At 44.8% G+C, this 16,841-nt stretch overlaps 2 protein-coding genes across 2 annotated transcripts; one reads left to right on the top strand and one right to left on the bottom strand.

Annotated features, from left to right (window-relative positions):
- Positions 1-232: 232 nt before the first annotated feature.
- On the top strand, positions 233-3,997 carry nudc (nudC nuclear distribution protein). Its single transcript, XM_067255716.1, has 9 exons — positions 233-420; positions 934-1,011; positions 1,136-1,348; positions 1,431-1,508; positions 1,774-1,887; positions 2,020-2,214; positions 2,308-2,391; positions 2,528-2,646; positions 3,616-3,997. Exons 1-9 carry the CDS (start codon positions 346-348, stop codon positions 3,665-3,667), a joined length of 1,008 nt encoding a protein of 335 aa, XP_067111817.1. The 5' UTR covers positions 233-345; the 3' UTR covers positions 3,668-3,997.
- Positions 3,998-8,863: 4,866 nt separating this feature from the next.
- Positions 8,864-11,433, bottom strand: tbxta (T-box transcription factor Ta). The gene is made up of 8 exons (XM_067256083.1): positions 11,249-11,433; positions 10,568-10,832; positions 10,167-10,301; positions 10,009-10,070; positions 9,853-9,914; positions 9,526-9,699; positions 9,273-9,396; positions 8,864-9,122 (listed from the first exon to the last, which is right to left on the bottom strand). The coding sequence occupies exons 1-8, from the start codon at positions 11,431-11,433 to the stop codon at positions 8,864-8,866; spliced, it is 1,266 nt and encodes a 421-aa protein (XP_067112184.1).
- Between the last annotated feature and the right edge of the window lie 5,408 nt (positions 11,434-16,841).

A 16,841-nucleotide genomic window follows, 5' to 3' on the forward strand; every position in this document is an offset into this window, starting at 1 on the left:
TATTTGTACTTATTTGTGTACTAAAATATTCTGATCATCTGTGCTCTCTTACAGTCATTGGGTGCTCTGTTTCCCAGTATTTTACGTCTCTGGTTTTACTGGCTCATCCGCTCATTTATGGCAGTTTCTTGTTGGTTTATTTGTCTGTCACTCAAAATGTAGGTCCCTGACTAGTAGTTTTGATTCGGTAAATTTTTCTTGTCTCGCAGAGTTACCAGTTACACGCTGTTTCCAGGAAGTAGTTGTCTACAACAGCGTGACTTAACATTGTGACCACCATCCCCATTTAGCTAGCTAACTGTCTGTTTAGCTTTCGTACAGTGAATATTTTGCATAACATTGAATATGGGTGATGATGAAGAAAAGTATGACGGAATGTTGCTGGTTATGGCACAACAACACGAAGGAGGGGTGCAAGAGGTAGCTAATACATTGCATAAGATAGCTAGCTAGCGCGTTTGGCTACCTAGCTAGCCAACCAACATCGCTCGCTTACAAAAACGAGGCTGACATGCTGCATTAGCTTATCTACTGCTTAATCACATTCAATGAGGAAAGTAAATAGTTTACTGTGCTAATAATAAGTTGCGTAGACATGTTGCTCTAATATTTCTTAGAAGCAGCCTAACTAGCTAGCTACAGTAGTTAGGCTACCTTAAATCAGTGTGATTGCGTTAGCTACAATGTTTGAATTTGTACTAGCTACAAGTACGTTAACGTTATGACAACCTTTCTTTCTAGCCCTAGCCAGTATAATTAGCTAGCCAGTTAGAAGGCTGGTATTGACATAAATTGGCATTGAAGGCTGGTTGGCAATGTCAAATCTGGCTTAGAATCAAACATGCCCTGGAATCAGTAGCTATGTAGCTACCTACAATAATCAATATTATCATTGAGGGATTATGAGCCTAACATTATTTCTTCTCTCAACAGTTAGTCAATACATTTTTCAGCTTCTTACGGCGAAAAACTGATTTCTTCATTGGTGGAGAAGCGGGTGCACCAGAGAAGGTGGGTCCCTTGAGCATGTTTTCACTCTTAAATAGGGAAAGAGCACCTCAACCGAAGAGTTTAATCATCACTATTTAGTTGAAGTTAACCTTTCCCCTCTTAACATCTGTCTTTCCCCTCTCAGCTGGTGAAGGAGTCATTTGCTCACCACAGTCAGATAGCCCTAAAGGCCCAGAGAGACAAACAGTCCAAACAGGAGAAGGAGAAGAAGGAGAAGGCTGAGAGGGCAGCGAAACTGGCCAAGGAAGAGGAAAAGAAGAAGAAAGATGCAGATGAGCCCAAGATCCGGGAGCTGACAGATGAGGAAGCAGAGAGACTTCAGTCTGAAATTGATCAGGTACTAATGTCACTACAGTCAATCATATGTAAGTCCATTTCTTGATTAAGTCATGTCATTGCTGGATGCTACTTTTCCGTAGAAAAAGATGAAGCAAGAAGAACAAAAAGAAGCCCCCAAGAACAATGTGGAACCAGCTCCAGAGAAGGGAGACAAAGCGGTAAGAGAAGCTTAGCAGCAGACTCACAAGGTTTCTAAAAACATTTCTCTGGGAGGTTTCCTGTGTTGGTTGGTTTAGGTGCAGCTCTTTGGGAGTATGTGAAGCCCTCTGAGACATTGTTTGTAAAAAAAAAAAAAAAAAAGAAAAGGCTATTCAAATTCGACTTTAATTTTTATGCCAATCCTGTATACATACTTTTTTTATGCTATGCTTGACCAAAATTAACTGATTCAGTTGTTTGAATAACCCCTTTTCTTTCCGCCAGTCTGATTCAGAGGGAGAGGAGGATGAGAAAGACAAGGACAAACTGAAGCCAAACTCTGGGAATGGAGCTGACCTGCCCAACTACAGGTGGACACAGAGCCTGTCTGATGTGGACGTAAGAAATCTGCTGTTCAATCATAGCCTCAACAATAATACCACACATGGTGTTCTGTCGGTGAATTGGATGGATCAGTCAGGAACAGGGCATGCCTTCACGTGTTTTGCCCCCTTTATCATCTTTCCTCAGTTGCTGGTGCCCTTTGACGTGAACTTCCGTATGAAGGGGAAGGATGTGGTGGTGGATATCCAGCGGCGCTCTCTGAAGGTGGGACTGAAGGGCCATCCTCCAGTGATCGATGGCCAGCTCTTCAACGACATCAAGGTGGAGGAGAGCTCCTGGCTGATCGAGGACGGCAAAGTCGTCACCATCCACCTGGAGAAGGTAGGGGGCCGTGGTGGAGCGGGAGACCACCTGTCTGTTCAACAAGAACCGTTTGGAACGTTGATCTTTAATTAAAAAAAATTGCTGTCTCAGATTAACAAAATGGAGTGGTGGAATAAAATCGTATCGACAGACCCGGAGCTCAACACCAAGAAAATCTGTCCGGAGAACTCAAAGGTGACCAGTTCTTAAGTGAAGAGCTATAATATCATCATATTCAAACAGAATAGACTGTGTAGAAAACTAAACCAACACTGATCTTTCTAAACCCCATTGGTCTCTGTTTTTGTCTTCCCATGTCCCTGCTGAACAGTTGTCAGACCTGGATGGAGAGACACGCAGCATGGTGGAGAAGATGATGTACGACCAGAGGCAGAAATCCATGGGCCTACCCACCTCTGAAGAGCAGAAGAAACAAGACATTCTCAAGAAGTAGGATTCCTGTCCCACATACAACTCCTGTACATCTCAATGGAGACTCATTAGTCACCCAGAATTGTGTTTTTTATCTAACGTATCAGAGCAGCTACTGTATATTGTTGTTGGTTTAACAAAGCCTTTTATGGCTCTTCCTAGAGGAGAGGTCAATGTTTCGTAAGTCTAGGCTGACCAGGGAATGTGAAAGGTGGTTACTCTGCTTCCACGGGTTTACTGTCAAGGCCAGGCCACTCTTAGATGACTGTAATAAAATACTAGGAGACGTCTGTACCAGCTTCCCAGGCTACAGACAGTTACCTCCACCACAAATAGGTCTCGCATATCAATATTGCATCATTGGTGAAATCAGGCCTGTACTTTCATGTCCTGTGCTCATAACCCACTTTTATGACTTGATGATTAGAACGGTTATTTCAATAGACAGAAGGGGATATGGAGGACGTTGCCTTTATCACTTGTGTTATTATACCAGAGGTTATTTACCCATCCTACTGGGGGTCTAGAGCCAGGCCAATGTCAGGGAACCTTTTGTTACGCAGGACTATCTGGGAAGTCTGCTTGGAAACTGTTTGAAAAACGGCAGGCACTTTAAAAAAACGTACCTGCTAGGTGATTAGATGAACCATCTGTCCGAACCACTGTGGTTTGGGCACAGCCTTATAACGTGGAGCTTGGCAAGATGGATTCTCACGCGGTCGTGATCTCACGATTCCAACCGTCTTGCATGGTTGAATGTCAGGTTACCTTTGTTCAACTTGCAACAGCTTACAATGTGTGTCACTTCCTGTCATTAAACATCTTCAGCTTCTTTGATGACTTTTACTAGGGTTAGACCTTCATTGCTGCAAGGGCACTATACATAAAGTCCATTGTAAACTGTTCTTTTTACACCCATATATTATCTTTGTAGGTGTTTTCACTTTTGTATTTCCTTGACTGACGTGTGTTTTGTATGTTTTCCAGGTTCATGTCTCAACACCCAGAGATGGACTTCTCTAAAGCCAAATTCAGCTGAGAAGCTTTACACCTGTTGGCCTAGACATCAAATCCTCCTGGGCTGCTTGTGAAATAAACTGTATGGATCCTTGTCAGAATCAACCTCAGGTGCTGATACTGCAGTCTAACGAACTCTCTTCACGCTCTCAATCTTTCTTTCCTTTGTTTCTTTCTCCACCTGCTGGCTCTGTTCTAACAGTGCATTCTGAGGTTGACAGTGTCCGTTAAGTTTTGCTTTTTGGTTACTGGAACAGAAAATTATCCGAAACGCATATACTTGTTCTGTTGCATGTGTTCATTAAATGTTTAAAGTAATGTTGGAATCCTTTAAAATATTAGTTGAAACCAACCCAGTGTGATTCGTGGTCATTTGGTCAAAAAAAATTTTTTATGTCAGTTAACTGGTAGAGAGATATAACAAGTTGTTAGGATGAAGTGTCGAATGACTCACTTTTCTTTGTTCTCGTATAATAAAATGTTACTACCTATGAATTGAAAGTAAAGAATCCTAAAGTTGAAGGCTAGGTCAACCAGTGAAGTTCCCCGAGTCAATGACCATCCCAGTCTATTGCTTTTGGATGAAGTCCAAGACCAAGGAGTGCTGACTCGCATGTTTGAAAGCAGCAGGTGGTGTGTATGGAGTAATAACACCATGCATTACCTTCAGGCTGAGTATCCCATGGGGGCTTTGGTTACAAGTCGTATTTCACATGGTGCTCGAGGACGTGTCTGCGTAAATGTCTTATCAATGATACATATCACTATTAAGGGTATTACTCTGATCAAGGTGTAGAAAAACATGCCATTGAAGTAATGGCAGATCCGAAATGTCACGTTTAATATCCCCGCTAGTCTTATAAATTCCTCATTTTGTTTTCAATTTGGTGCCACCAGGGGGCGCAAGTTGACCTCAAAATCTACTGTGGCTTTCATTGCCCCTATCATGTTTATACATGGAGTCTCACTGTTTTCTAAAACAAAGGTTGAGCACATCTGATTGGGCCTATGACTAGACCATTTACTGTAACTTATGTTTAGTGTGAATGGTGTATTTGTAGTTATTGTTCACATTAGGAGGATGATCACTGTAAAGAATACTGACCCAAAATAGGAGTAGGGTGTCCATTGAAGCAGTACAGTAGGTTACAGTCCAGCTAGAAGTTTGGTTTAAACGTGATATTCACCACACCATTAGGAAGGACAATGACAGACAATGGTTTCTATGTATCACATATGTCTGATATTTTTCCCTTACAGTGTCATTATCAGCATGGGTGTTAATCAACATGTCATTATTAAGGGGAGAGACACAAGCTTTCTCACATAGGCCACACTAGACTTCTTGCATCTCGGCTAAATGTTACTTCAGTAAGGGCAGACTAGTTTGTTTACAAGTCTTTTCTACTTGGTGCTACTGCCTACTGCTAAGTTGTCTGGTTCTGTCAGGATGGTGAGAGTGTCACCATCTTGCTGGTGGCTGTTAGGGGACATACATTAGCTTATGCTAGCTAGCAAGTGTTCCAGATGCGTGAAATTGCACATGTATATCTTAAAAACCTTGCGATAATCTGTTCTGCCTTAATGAAGTTGCCTTTTCCCTGAGAGAAATACCTGACTTCAATTCTAGGATGTGTCTGAATGATAACCTTTCTACCTTTGCAGTTATGCAATTAATCTTCGGCAGTGCCTTGTGACCATTCAGGGATTTGTGCGTTTTGTTTCTTGTCATAGGGATTTATGAAGTCTCAGAAAGCCCAGATGGTCAGTTGCTTTTGAACACTGACAGTGGCCTTTTTATTTCAAGCTTAATATCAGAATTATTACATGAATCACCACCTCCCAGTCACCGGTGTCTCTTGTTCCAGAATCAGGCCTCTGAGTTCTCTTTCTTCCACGGCTGGACCCTGGGGATGGGTTGGGCGGGCGGGTGACCAGCAGAGGTTGAGAGCAGTGGGAGAGGTAGAGTCTGCTCAGCTGAGAGCAATGTCTCACCCAGGTATGAGAATTTCTTCATTAGCGAAGACACACAGACATCAGAGGACGGGGTTGGGGTGGGTTGATGGGCGAGGGGGGTGGAGGGGGGGGGGTCTGCAAACACACCGCCCCCACCGCTCCGCTGACTAGCTTTTCCAGACTTGACGACTTGTTTTTGGCGACGGACTCTCATAAATCACCCAGAAGGCCTTGCTCTGTGACTCACCATCATAATCGTACTGTTTGCGGAGGCCGCTTCGCCCTCTCTCCTCCACAGCCCGCTTGGCGAAATATTCCTGGAAACGCAGGAATATGTGAGAGGGCGCTCGGCCAAGGAGGAGGATCTACCCTGACCAATAACTGAGCAATACATCTACTGTTCCCCAACCTGGCAAATGGCAATCAATAGACGCCCATACATCCCCATGTTACTGTATCGTGTTCATCTGGCCATGATGTGAAACACCTGTCTGGAGCACTGAGTGGGAGAGTAGGAGATCTCCTTCTCGTTGTGGCTTTCTTGTCCGTGTAGCACAATAACGATTATGCCACACATCAATTAGCTCCGCTGTTTGGAGTCCACATGCCCTCCCTTGCCACCTGGGTGCTGGCCACACTCTGCAGAGCGTATTTGGAACACACACTTCCAGGGGAGGGGATGTGGACGGGGGACGGGGGGGCAAAGCCAATCTCCGTCTCTCAATTAACGAGGACCAACAGAGGCGGCAGGCCGTAGTGCGCTGAGCGGCCCTCCCTCTGTGTGCTCAGCTCTGCAGACGGACAACGGCTGCAGTCACCGGGCGACTCGCTCCACGCACACCCCCGGAGCGGAGCTGGAGGAGATGGCCTCGGCACAGCAGGGCCTGTTTATCCCTCCAGACTAAGCAAAGACCAGCATGTGCAACCCAATCAGCAAACATCCTCCTCGGCTAATCTGAGGTGTCCTCCCTAAACAGTTTCACACGCATGCCCACGGACACACACCATCCTACACACACACGCTCGGAAGCAGATACACACTGACAGTCTCTCTTCCTGGTATCTTTCTTCCGAACACACACACACACATGGACAATACATTTGGGGGCGTTCGCTGACTTTTTGATTGCAAACCCAGTGTCTGCTTCTCATTGGTTTTGAAACTAGTCGTATTCCTGTGTGAAAGCCAGATCTCCTCGTGGCAGCCGTTAAAGCAGGTATTCTGAGACCAGCCATTTCATGGGGGACCTTTACTCTGGAGTTGAGCACACAGAGCTGCTGTCATCGGCCCTGCCAGCTGCGTGTCACATTGGCCCTTCAGTACTGTTTGCCAGTGGCCCTGTGACCCTGCTGCCTTCATTTGCGCCCTGGTGTGGACCACTCAATCACTGTCCTGCGACAGCAGCTCTCTGGGGCTATCACACACCGCTCCTCTGACGTCACCTGGATACAGCAACACATCTCCACACTGGAGGCCAACACAACATGGAGGGCCTGCCGTCCGGTGCAATTGGATCTTTCATAGGTTGCAGTTGTCGTGGTGTCGTGGTGTCGCTGTTGTTATTGTGTTGTGACGTTACACAGTTTTTTCGAAAAAAATGAACGTTATGTAAAGAACTGGTAATCCTCACTTCTACACAGAACATGTTTGTACATTTGGGAAGGTGGAGGTTTGGAACTGTTATTGGTTTTAATTCTCTCCCTAGCGCTAGGTGGTCTGGCATGTCAGCATCTTGGCATTTTGGGTTCATATACCTTTTGTTTAATGACATGGAATTCTGAATGTGTTAGCCGTGTGTCACACCGCTCTGCAGATTGTAACAAAGGAGTGCCAGCTATGGAAACGCTCACATGGAGGCCTCCACCTGCACACTTCTCGCACTCCCTTACATTTCAATTACACAAGTCAAGAGGCCGGATTCGCTTAGCATAGCAGTGTTGGCTTTCTTATTTTTAGAAAGTTCAATATAGCAACACCAAATGTTTATTGAATTTCAGTGTAGCGATAGCAAAACCCGTATGCCGCTTTATTTTTTTCTTTTGTCCTAGCAGGACCATAGTGGGAGCATAGCTTGATGTGGCGTGACCATTTTTGTCTAAAACAGCACCAATGTTGTGAATTTAAAACCCCAGACTTGTATGTCAAACAATATTTATTTTGTATTTTGTCTTCATGCCAATCCAGTTTTTTTCATGTTCAAATTTGATTTCAGCCTTGCTTAGAAAGAAAAGGACCAATCAAAACCATATTTCAGAAAAAAAAGAATGTTTAATTTATTATTAAAATGACATAAATAAAACTCACAATGAGTCAAAATACAAATAGATAGATATGTACATGTGTTTTTGCGGAGGGAACTGGAAGGACACAGTGCTTTGGAGCTACATCTCATGTACATGCTGTGCTTTCCCCTGGGCAACTGTGTGAAAGTACAAGGCACTTCTTTCTCTCCTTCAGACCAAGAAAAGCACACATTGACATTGGAAGCAAAAAAGGCACATTTGTATGGCTAACAATCAAAATTGACGTTAATTTATTCTATATACACACATATAAACATTTTTATGTTAGGACAACTGATTACTTCTTCTTATTTACCTTATAATAATAACACACCTCATGGCAATAACCAATCAAACCTACAGTAAAGATTGGACTCTTTGGTCAGTTTTTAAGGGGCTGCTTCATATTCCTGTTGGCTGGAATGATTGTGGTGATCAACCTGAACATGGCACATGTCTGAGGATTATTGCCTTATGCCAGCGTATGATTGTCAAATTATGGTAGAAACATAGCTGTGCTGGATAACTGAGTCCTCACACTACATAAGACACACACACACAGTTTGATCAGGATCTAATGGACCACCCCTGATAGTCTTTCACTTCAAATTGCACCTTTAGGGGAGTAGACTACTTCTGGAACAACAAAAGACCCACTGCATTCTAAGACCTCAGACTGTCCTAAAACCATAGACTTTTGCATGTTGCCATTAAACTTGAATGGGGTTTGGATTAAGACTCTAAGGTCTTAGTACAGTCTCAGGTCTTAGAATAACCTAATGGAATGGTATAAACCCAGAGCCAGTGGGACCTTGTTTCTCTGTAGTATGAGAGGTCTGTGCCTTGTCCGAGCTCCAGTCCACAAGGTGGGTCGCTGCTGTTCCTGTGCCCTCATTGTTCCTGAACTACCCGGCACTCAGCTGGGGAGGAGAGGGTGGATGACGTGGAGGACGTTTGGAGGAAGATGGGCCGGCCGTTCTTAGTAGCTCTGAGCCACGGGGGCCCAGGACGCGGTGAGTCTAGCGATGGAGCTCTCGAACTGGGCGTCTCCAACTCCCACCTCGGTCAGGCTGGGGTCGTACATGGAGGAAGGCGAGGAGACGGGCAGCGAGGAGGTCAGACCCGTGTAGGAGGAGCCTCGCAGGAACTGGGAGGTCAGCCCGCCAGCGATGGAACCGGAGGCAGAGCCTGAGGGGGTGAGGGTGGTTCCAGCCACTGACCATAGGCTGGGATACTGGCTGTGGGCGGAGAGAGGAACACAAGGGTTAGACTTGCACTGAGACACATTAAATGTTTACAATAGAGGCAGCTTCTCAGGAAAAAAGCATGTAAAGCGGTCCTGGTCCATCCCAAGTGTTTATCTCTAACAGTGAGCAGGTGATGCTTACCTGGTGTTGGAGGTGGAGTTAGTGGTATGCGCCAGTGTGCCCATACCAGTGGAGTTGGGGATCTGAAGCGCTGACCAGCTGTCATGGGTGGGTAGAGTCCCCGAGGAGTTGTCCATGTAGTTGTCTACACAAACAGCAAAGTCAGATCAACCATTAGCAATCCATTTCAAATCCACTGAATTGATTCGATCACCCTCCCAGGTGTTCCCTGATTGGCTAGATGACGCGTCAATGGAATGGAGGAGAGCCTTACTTGTGCCAGTGCTGCGGTGGGGGTAGTGGGAGGGGTAGGGTGCAGCCCTGTGGCTCCTGAGGCTGGAGTAGCGTTCACAGTAGGAGCCGGAGGAGTGGCCCGGGGTCCCGCTGAACTGAGGGGGGCTGCTGCTGGGGCAGATAGGCCCGTTGCCTGGCAGGAACCAACCACCAACTAGAGGGAGAGGGGGGGGGGGGAGGGGGGTCAAAGATGTGTTCTGGTTCTGTCTTGTCTAACACACACATTTGGTACAAAATGTTAGAGTGTCAAATAACTTGCTCTTGATTGACAAAGATGGACGTGTGTTTGGGTTGTGTGGGAACTCACGTTGTGAGTATCCTGACTGTTGACCATCTCCACTGTGGTCTGGCACATCCTTATGGTCACTCCTGCAATAACAAAAACAAGCTTTAGCATCAGCATCGAAATGATACTTGCTGCATTATTGTTATCTCACATGCATGACAAGGGTTCTTCTCTTACCTCTCTTTGGCATCCAGGAAAGCTTTGGCGAAAGGGTTGTGTTTGATCTTCAGAGCAGTGATCTACAGGAAAGGAATATGATTTATGTCACTTAAGTTTCTCAATAATCTCACTATATATCCACTGGTTAGAGGATGGGGTTTCTCAGTGCTACTTACCTCTTCGTTCTGGTAAGCGGTAACAGCAATGAATTGTGTCTCAGGAAATGATTGACTGCTGATCATTTTCTGAATCCCTCCAACCTTCACAATGTGTATCCTCGGTTCATATTTGTGCAGGGAATTCAGCATGATCTTGGAAAGAAATGATTTTGAAAATGTTAAACACTGACACTGTAGACACTAAATTATGTCATGTTATAGCATTGGTGAACTTCTTGTTCACCAAAATCCCCTTGGGTGTTCTTTAAGAAAGTATAACTTTGAAATGCAGAACTTGAGTTGCTAATGAGTTGAGCGAGGCAATCCACCCAACTACCAAGTTGATTTGATTAGGCTATTGATTTGAATCATGTACTTGATTTCACAGATTTCAAATAACAACAAAGCGAAGGCCTCACCTGTCCTCCTCCGTTGAGTTTGTTGGATAGTTTGACTTTGCTGAAGGAGACAGGCGCTTTCATCCAGTGCGCACCGAAGTTTGGGGAGTCGGGATGGATGTATACGCAACTAGGGCTCTGAGGTTCGGGCTTGCCCCCGGGAACCCACTCGCCGTTCACGTATTTCCAGCGGTTGTTGTCTGCCGCTACGAAATCCAAGAGGACAGAATACATGGCATTGGGGTCCAATCCGGTAACGCTTGCTCTTAGCACTGGAAACATCCGCCTGAAGACAAAATGAATGAGACTATTAATTCGACTATCAAACGTTAATGACCAAAACATACATAAAGCTGAGAATTAAAAACAAGTATCATCAGTAGGGTGCTACACTGTGAAGACTAGGCCTTGTATTCATTTTGGGCCTTAATAAAATAATAGGCATTGTAATTAGTCTTTCTATCTTCCAGTAGTCTACATAGCCTAGCTATTCAGATAAATGCAGCTTGTTTGGGAATGGTTGAATAGGCTGTGACCAATTTAGCCAGTTTAACAGATTTAAATCCACCTAGAAACTATGACACAGTTTGGATTATTTATATTCAGAATTTAATCTGTGAAATTTGACTAATCAGTGGGCCTCGTCTAGGCCTTTACATGTTTGTTACATATTGAAAAGCCCGTGCGAGAAATCATTCATACCTTCCAGTCTTGGTGACAATCATTTCGTTTGTTAGTTCTTTAAACTTGGTCCATAACTCTGCATCTTCCAGTCCGAGTTTAATATCCCTCTCGGAAGCGTCCCCCTTCTCACTGCCCTTCTGAAATTCGCTTTCAACGGCGCTAAGGAGATGGTCCAGTCGCTGGTCTGGGTTTGAAGAAGTCATATTTCCGATTAGGAGGAATTTGTTAAGAGGTCCGCAGAAGATTCTATGGGGTCACTGACTTGCAATGAGTTTCTGACAGTGAAATAAGTCCTACTGATTTCGGCCCCCGAGGCTTTATTATTTAAGGGACCCCAGGGACCACATGGGGATAGTGGGCGTACCATTTTCATAGCAAACCACGCCCGCATTGCCAATCTCATTTCGGACGTCTCCAGCACAGAGGCCTGTAGGCCCTAAAGGCCTGTAGAACAGGCACAGCATAACTACGACAACCAGCAATTAAATGTCATACTAGCTCAGGTTTGGACTTAGTTTACACCAATGTATAGGCCTATATTTTTTTATTTTATAATTTTTTATATCTCTGGCATACCATTAGATCTATCTGTAACAATAAAACAATAAATACAGGCTTTACAGATAACTTTAAAAAGTCTAAGACTAGGCCCTATGTTTATTAAAATAGATCAATCAAATTTCCAGTAATATCCGAGCGTAATTGCACATAGACTTGTCGTTCATGTGGTTATATTGGGCTAATTTTGTTTGAATTCATAATGTAGGTTTTTATGCCCGTGGTTTAACCTCAATTTCGCTTTGAATTGTACAAAGAGTTAGGCCTGTAACACAGAGTATTAATGAACATGTAGGCCTAGATTTGTTGAGGGAGGGGACATTGATTTACCCTGTTTCAAGGCTATGCTTAAAAACAAAAGAAGGGAAGAGACAGTGCCCGCACGGTGCCTTTGAACTCGGTTGTATATTTGCGAATAATGCTAATCTTTTGTTGTCCCAAATACACACGTGAGAAATCGTGTGTTTACTGCGGACCGGCCATTAGCTAGCAACGATTGAGGCGTCTCATGTTCCTGTACTTGGCCAAGTGTGGATGGCGACGAGGTGATGCGCGAATTTGCGTAATGGAGCCGCCTGTCTCCCCTTGATGTAGGCCTAGTCTGCTGAACATAGATTTACTGTCTTAAATATTCCGAATGATTGATTTACACTCAACAAATAATAGCCTATAGGTAGAAGACAATTTGTCAAGGGGCAGAACGAGGAGAGTAGCCTACCTTTATTTATTAAACTGATGAAAACATTTTGTAATTGGTTATGATACAAATGTAGGCCTATAATTTGTTTGAATTGTGTTAAAAAGGAATGCCCATTAATATTTTAATCAAAATATTGTAACAATCAACTTTTTTTCCGCAGGCGTAATTGTAATACTGTCTCCAGGTACTTCAATGGTGTTCCAGCATGCAGGCCTTCTGTAATTGACCCTGAACAAGGCTGAATTAGGGGTCCTGTCTGCCCTTGTTTCCAGTATGCTCTGTCTCAGTGTCTGTGATGTACTTGGAATTGAGTGAAGGCTTTGGAGCGTGACTCCCGTTTACTACGCCACTTCCTCTTGCTCTACAGAGGCCATAAATGTAAAGGAGTTCTCTCACACCTCTCCATCCCATATCATTCAGAGGCTTCTTCCTTCACTTCTTCTAGTTTGGAGCCTGAGAGTGTGTGTTGTACCAGCTACATGACTGTCCCCCATCCAGAGGCTCTGTCTCCACTCCTTGCTCCCCCCCCCCCCCCCCCCAACAGACACACGCACATGTGGAGGCACATGTGCACACGCACACATACCAATACAAGCCAACTGACACACAGGCACATAGACACAAACGTGGGCACACACACGTGCACACACACACAAAACAAAAGACAACTGTCTTATCCACCAAACAAAACTAAAACAATTTCGATACAATTTCAATAGGTTTAAGTAATGAAGATAGTGCTTAGGCTACTAATACGATTTAGTTCCAAGTAGAATTGTTGTTATTTAATGACAAGTTGAAAAATAATTTGGATGTTTCAATATGCACTTATTCGATGCATATTGAACTACTTTCACATACTCCTTTCCTAATGAAAGTAGTATGTGTTTACGGTGCTAAACATCTTATTATACCCTGTCATGATTTTGCTCTTGGTGACGTGAGGGTTAAGCGATCCAGCCTCTCTCTGGCATCAGCACACAGTCACTTAGGTGAGAAATATTACAGAGGCCTGGTGCTTTACAAAGAGACAGTTATAAGACGATGCATATTTTCCAGCGGACTTCGCTGGCCTAAATAAGTAAACAGGGGGAGGTGGATGAGTCAGCCCTGGGAAGAAGAAACTACCCAGACGTGGGCACACACACACACACAGACTCACACACACACCGACACAATCACATACACACACACACACTTTTGTTGTGTGGCTAGTGGCCTATTCACTGCCAAAATAATGATCACTTCAGTATTGGACTAAAACAGAGCAGAAGACAAAGTGAATTTAATCAGGGCACAGTTTTTCTCACATACAGACAGAAAGTCTCATGGCCATAGTCTGTCTCTTTCAGATATCCCGGGATATTAAAATAATTATGGAAAAGAATGTTTCGATTCCCAACAACATCATTTGTTTCAGAAGCAGTCCTTGCTCCCTCTAAAGAAAGAGTCTTGGGGTTTGAGTATGTCTATGTACCAATTATTCCTAAAACGGTTCAAGGAAGGAACTGAGTTTGGTTTCTATTGCAGTGACAGTATTGTATTTTAATGCTACTTTATTAGTGCTACTGTAACCTGGAGACTGTGTGAAAGAGTGGAGGTGAGGACAGATAGGACATGAGAGAGAACTACCAATAGTCACTTCCCTAAACCCTCCTACTGCCCCCCCCCCCCCCTCCCACACACACACTGCCCCAACTCCCCCTCTGATGTGGATTGAGCCCCCAGATGCGTCTGTCACTTTTGCGTTTCCACTTCAAGTTCAGGAAATCTAAACTTTCCTCTTCTAATCACCCGTCCCTTTGAAAGGGATAAAAAGAATTAGTGGGGACAGTAATTGCCCCACCACCCCTCGTGTAGGTGCCCTAGTGTGGGCTCGGGGACCTTTGGCATGGTAATGCAGAAGGCTCAGCTTTGACACTCGGGCTGATGAACATTATCCTGCAGAGGAGGCGTCTGTCTCTAGGCATTCTGCAAGGAGGAGAAGGTGTTGCTGCTTGGGACTGCTAAGTGTGGCAGGTCTACAGGTAGACATTCGTAGGCTACTCAACATGGCCTCCATGATTTAATACGTCTGTTTTGCCAAAACATTGAGACTCCTTAGAATCCTTCGGTGATTATTTACATTTACAATGCATTTGTTTCGTTTCTATTAACAAACACGTACAGTCTCCCTTTCTGGTTCTGTGTCACTCTCTCTCCCTGGTTCTGCCTCTCTCTCTCTCTCTCTCTCTCTCTCTCTCTCTCTCTCTCTCTCTCTCTTCTTGGTTCTCCATATCTGTCTCCCTGGTTCTCTTAATATTTTTCTGGTTCTCTGGTTCTCCCTCTCCCTGGCTCTCTGTATTTCTCTTATCTAAAAGGTGTTAGGGGCAGCAGATCAAGTTGCCAGGGTGACAACTGACTGATTTACAGTGTGTTTAAATCCTGGGTCTGTGGGAGAAGTCAAGGATTTCTTATGTGCTCAGTAGATCAGCTATTGCATTACTAGCTGTTTATGTATTTTGTTTTATTATTCATTAATATGCATTCCTATTTTAACCTATACTATCTTCTGATGTCGCCTGATTGAATAACCCACACCTGTGGGTGTGGCCTGTTATCTTGGTTTTTCCCTTTCTAAAATAAATTCTGTCCTCTGACCTTCATGCCTCAGAGTAACTTTGCTAGTACCACAGTGTGTCTGAACTTTGTTTGTTAAACACTCTCGCCAATCAGATGGTTGTGAAATACTTAGAAACACTGAACCTAAACTGATGTTCTGATGTACTCACACTGTTGTAGTGGAGAAGAAGCAAACTTTCTTCCACCGGTCGCTTGGCAACTACTGTGTTTTCCATCATTGTTTGCATTTCAAGTCAAAGTACCTGTTTTGAAATGCCTCACCTCAAAACATTAATAAAGGAAAGGATCGGCAAGTGTCAAGCTGTCATTTTCCAGACATCCAGAGTTCTCTGTGTATTCAAGTCAGGTCAGATCAGTTAGTCCGTCTTTTCCTGTTTTTTTTCTTCTACTGGTATTGGTGTTGCCTGGGGTAAATATGTGCAGCTGAGGTCAGCAGACACCAGTGTGTGAGAAAACACGGATAAATCTCCTCACTCCAGCCCCCAGCTGGGCCATCACACACACACGTACACACACACACACACTCACACACACATATGCACACACAAACACTAGGATCTCTACCTTTGGTCATTTAGATGATTTTAACAAATGGATTGGCAGTCAAATTGCATCAGACAGCACATCTTTATTTCGTGTGGTGATTGTCTATTTCATATATTTTGTACCTTGTCTGTGGTATAAGCTTAGGGCAGTGCTACTGTATGGACTGACGAAACACAGGGAAGTGTGTTCCATCAGTAAGCGTAATCAAACCTGAGGCAGTCGCGATGGCTGCAGGGATCTTATTTACACAGAGAGACGTGTGATATCAGAGTGTGTGACTCCTCGCCCTCCCCCTGCCGCATCACTTCCTCTCTGTGTATGCACAATTACAATGAGATGTTCACACGATATGGTGTCAGGCCCTCGTTCCTGAATAGTGAAGAAGGGGCCTCAGCATCGACAGTTCAGTACAAATAACTAATAACAGTTTGACTTATCTGGTAATCTTTGTCATCTATTCTCCTTCTTTGCTGTCTACATTGTCCATCATAGGCACATTTCTTTCGTTTGAGGTATACTTAAATTCACATTTGAACAATGTAGCAGTTTAAAGAACCGTGTGCTACAATTGATCATACATGGTAGTCATTTCCTCACATCCTCCTGGTCCTTCCCAGGTAGGAGCCTCTCTCCCTGGGTATGCAGTCTGGCTAGACTAGGCCATGCCGATGAGCCCTAGCATCTGCATGAGGAGCCAGGCTAGCAGTAGGGGCCAAGCTGGAGGAGATTAGAGACAGGAGGCCAGGATATAAGAGACTACATGCATGAGCCAGGCTAGAGGCAGGAGCCAGGCTAGAGGCAGGGGCCAGGCTAGAGGCAGGGGCCAGGCTAGAGGCAGGGGCCAGGCTAGAGGCAGGGGCCAGGCTAGAGGCAGGAGCAAGGCTTGAGGGGACTACAGGCAGGAGCAAGGCTAGAGGCAGGGGCCAGGCTAGAGGAAACTAGAGGCAGGAGCCAGGCTAAGCAGGAACAGGGGGCCAGCTGACCGTAAAAATGGGGTAAACAAAGGGGGCTGGGCCAGAGCAGGGAGGGGGGGAGGGCTTTTACGGCCTTCCCACGCCAGCAGCAGCAGCGGCTCTCTGAGAAGTGTTACCTGGAAAAAGACTCCCCCCAACCCTAACCTCCACCTACCCCCCAAATCCCCCTAACCTCTTTACCCCTGCCACCGGGACACAGCCAATCTGAGGC

The sequence above is a fragment of the Osmerus mordax genome, chromosome 18 (assembly GCF_038355195.1).
Source record: "Osmerus mordax isolate fOsmMor3 chromosome 18, fOsmMor3.pri, whole genome shotgun sequence".
NCBI lineage: Eukaryota > Metazoa > Chordata > Actinopteri > Osmeriformes > Osmeridae > Osmerus > Osmerus mordax.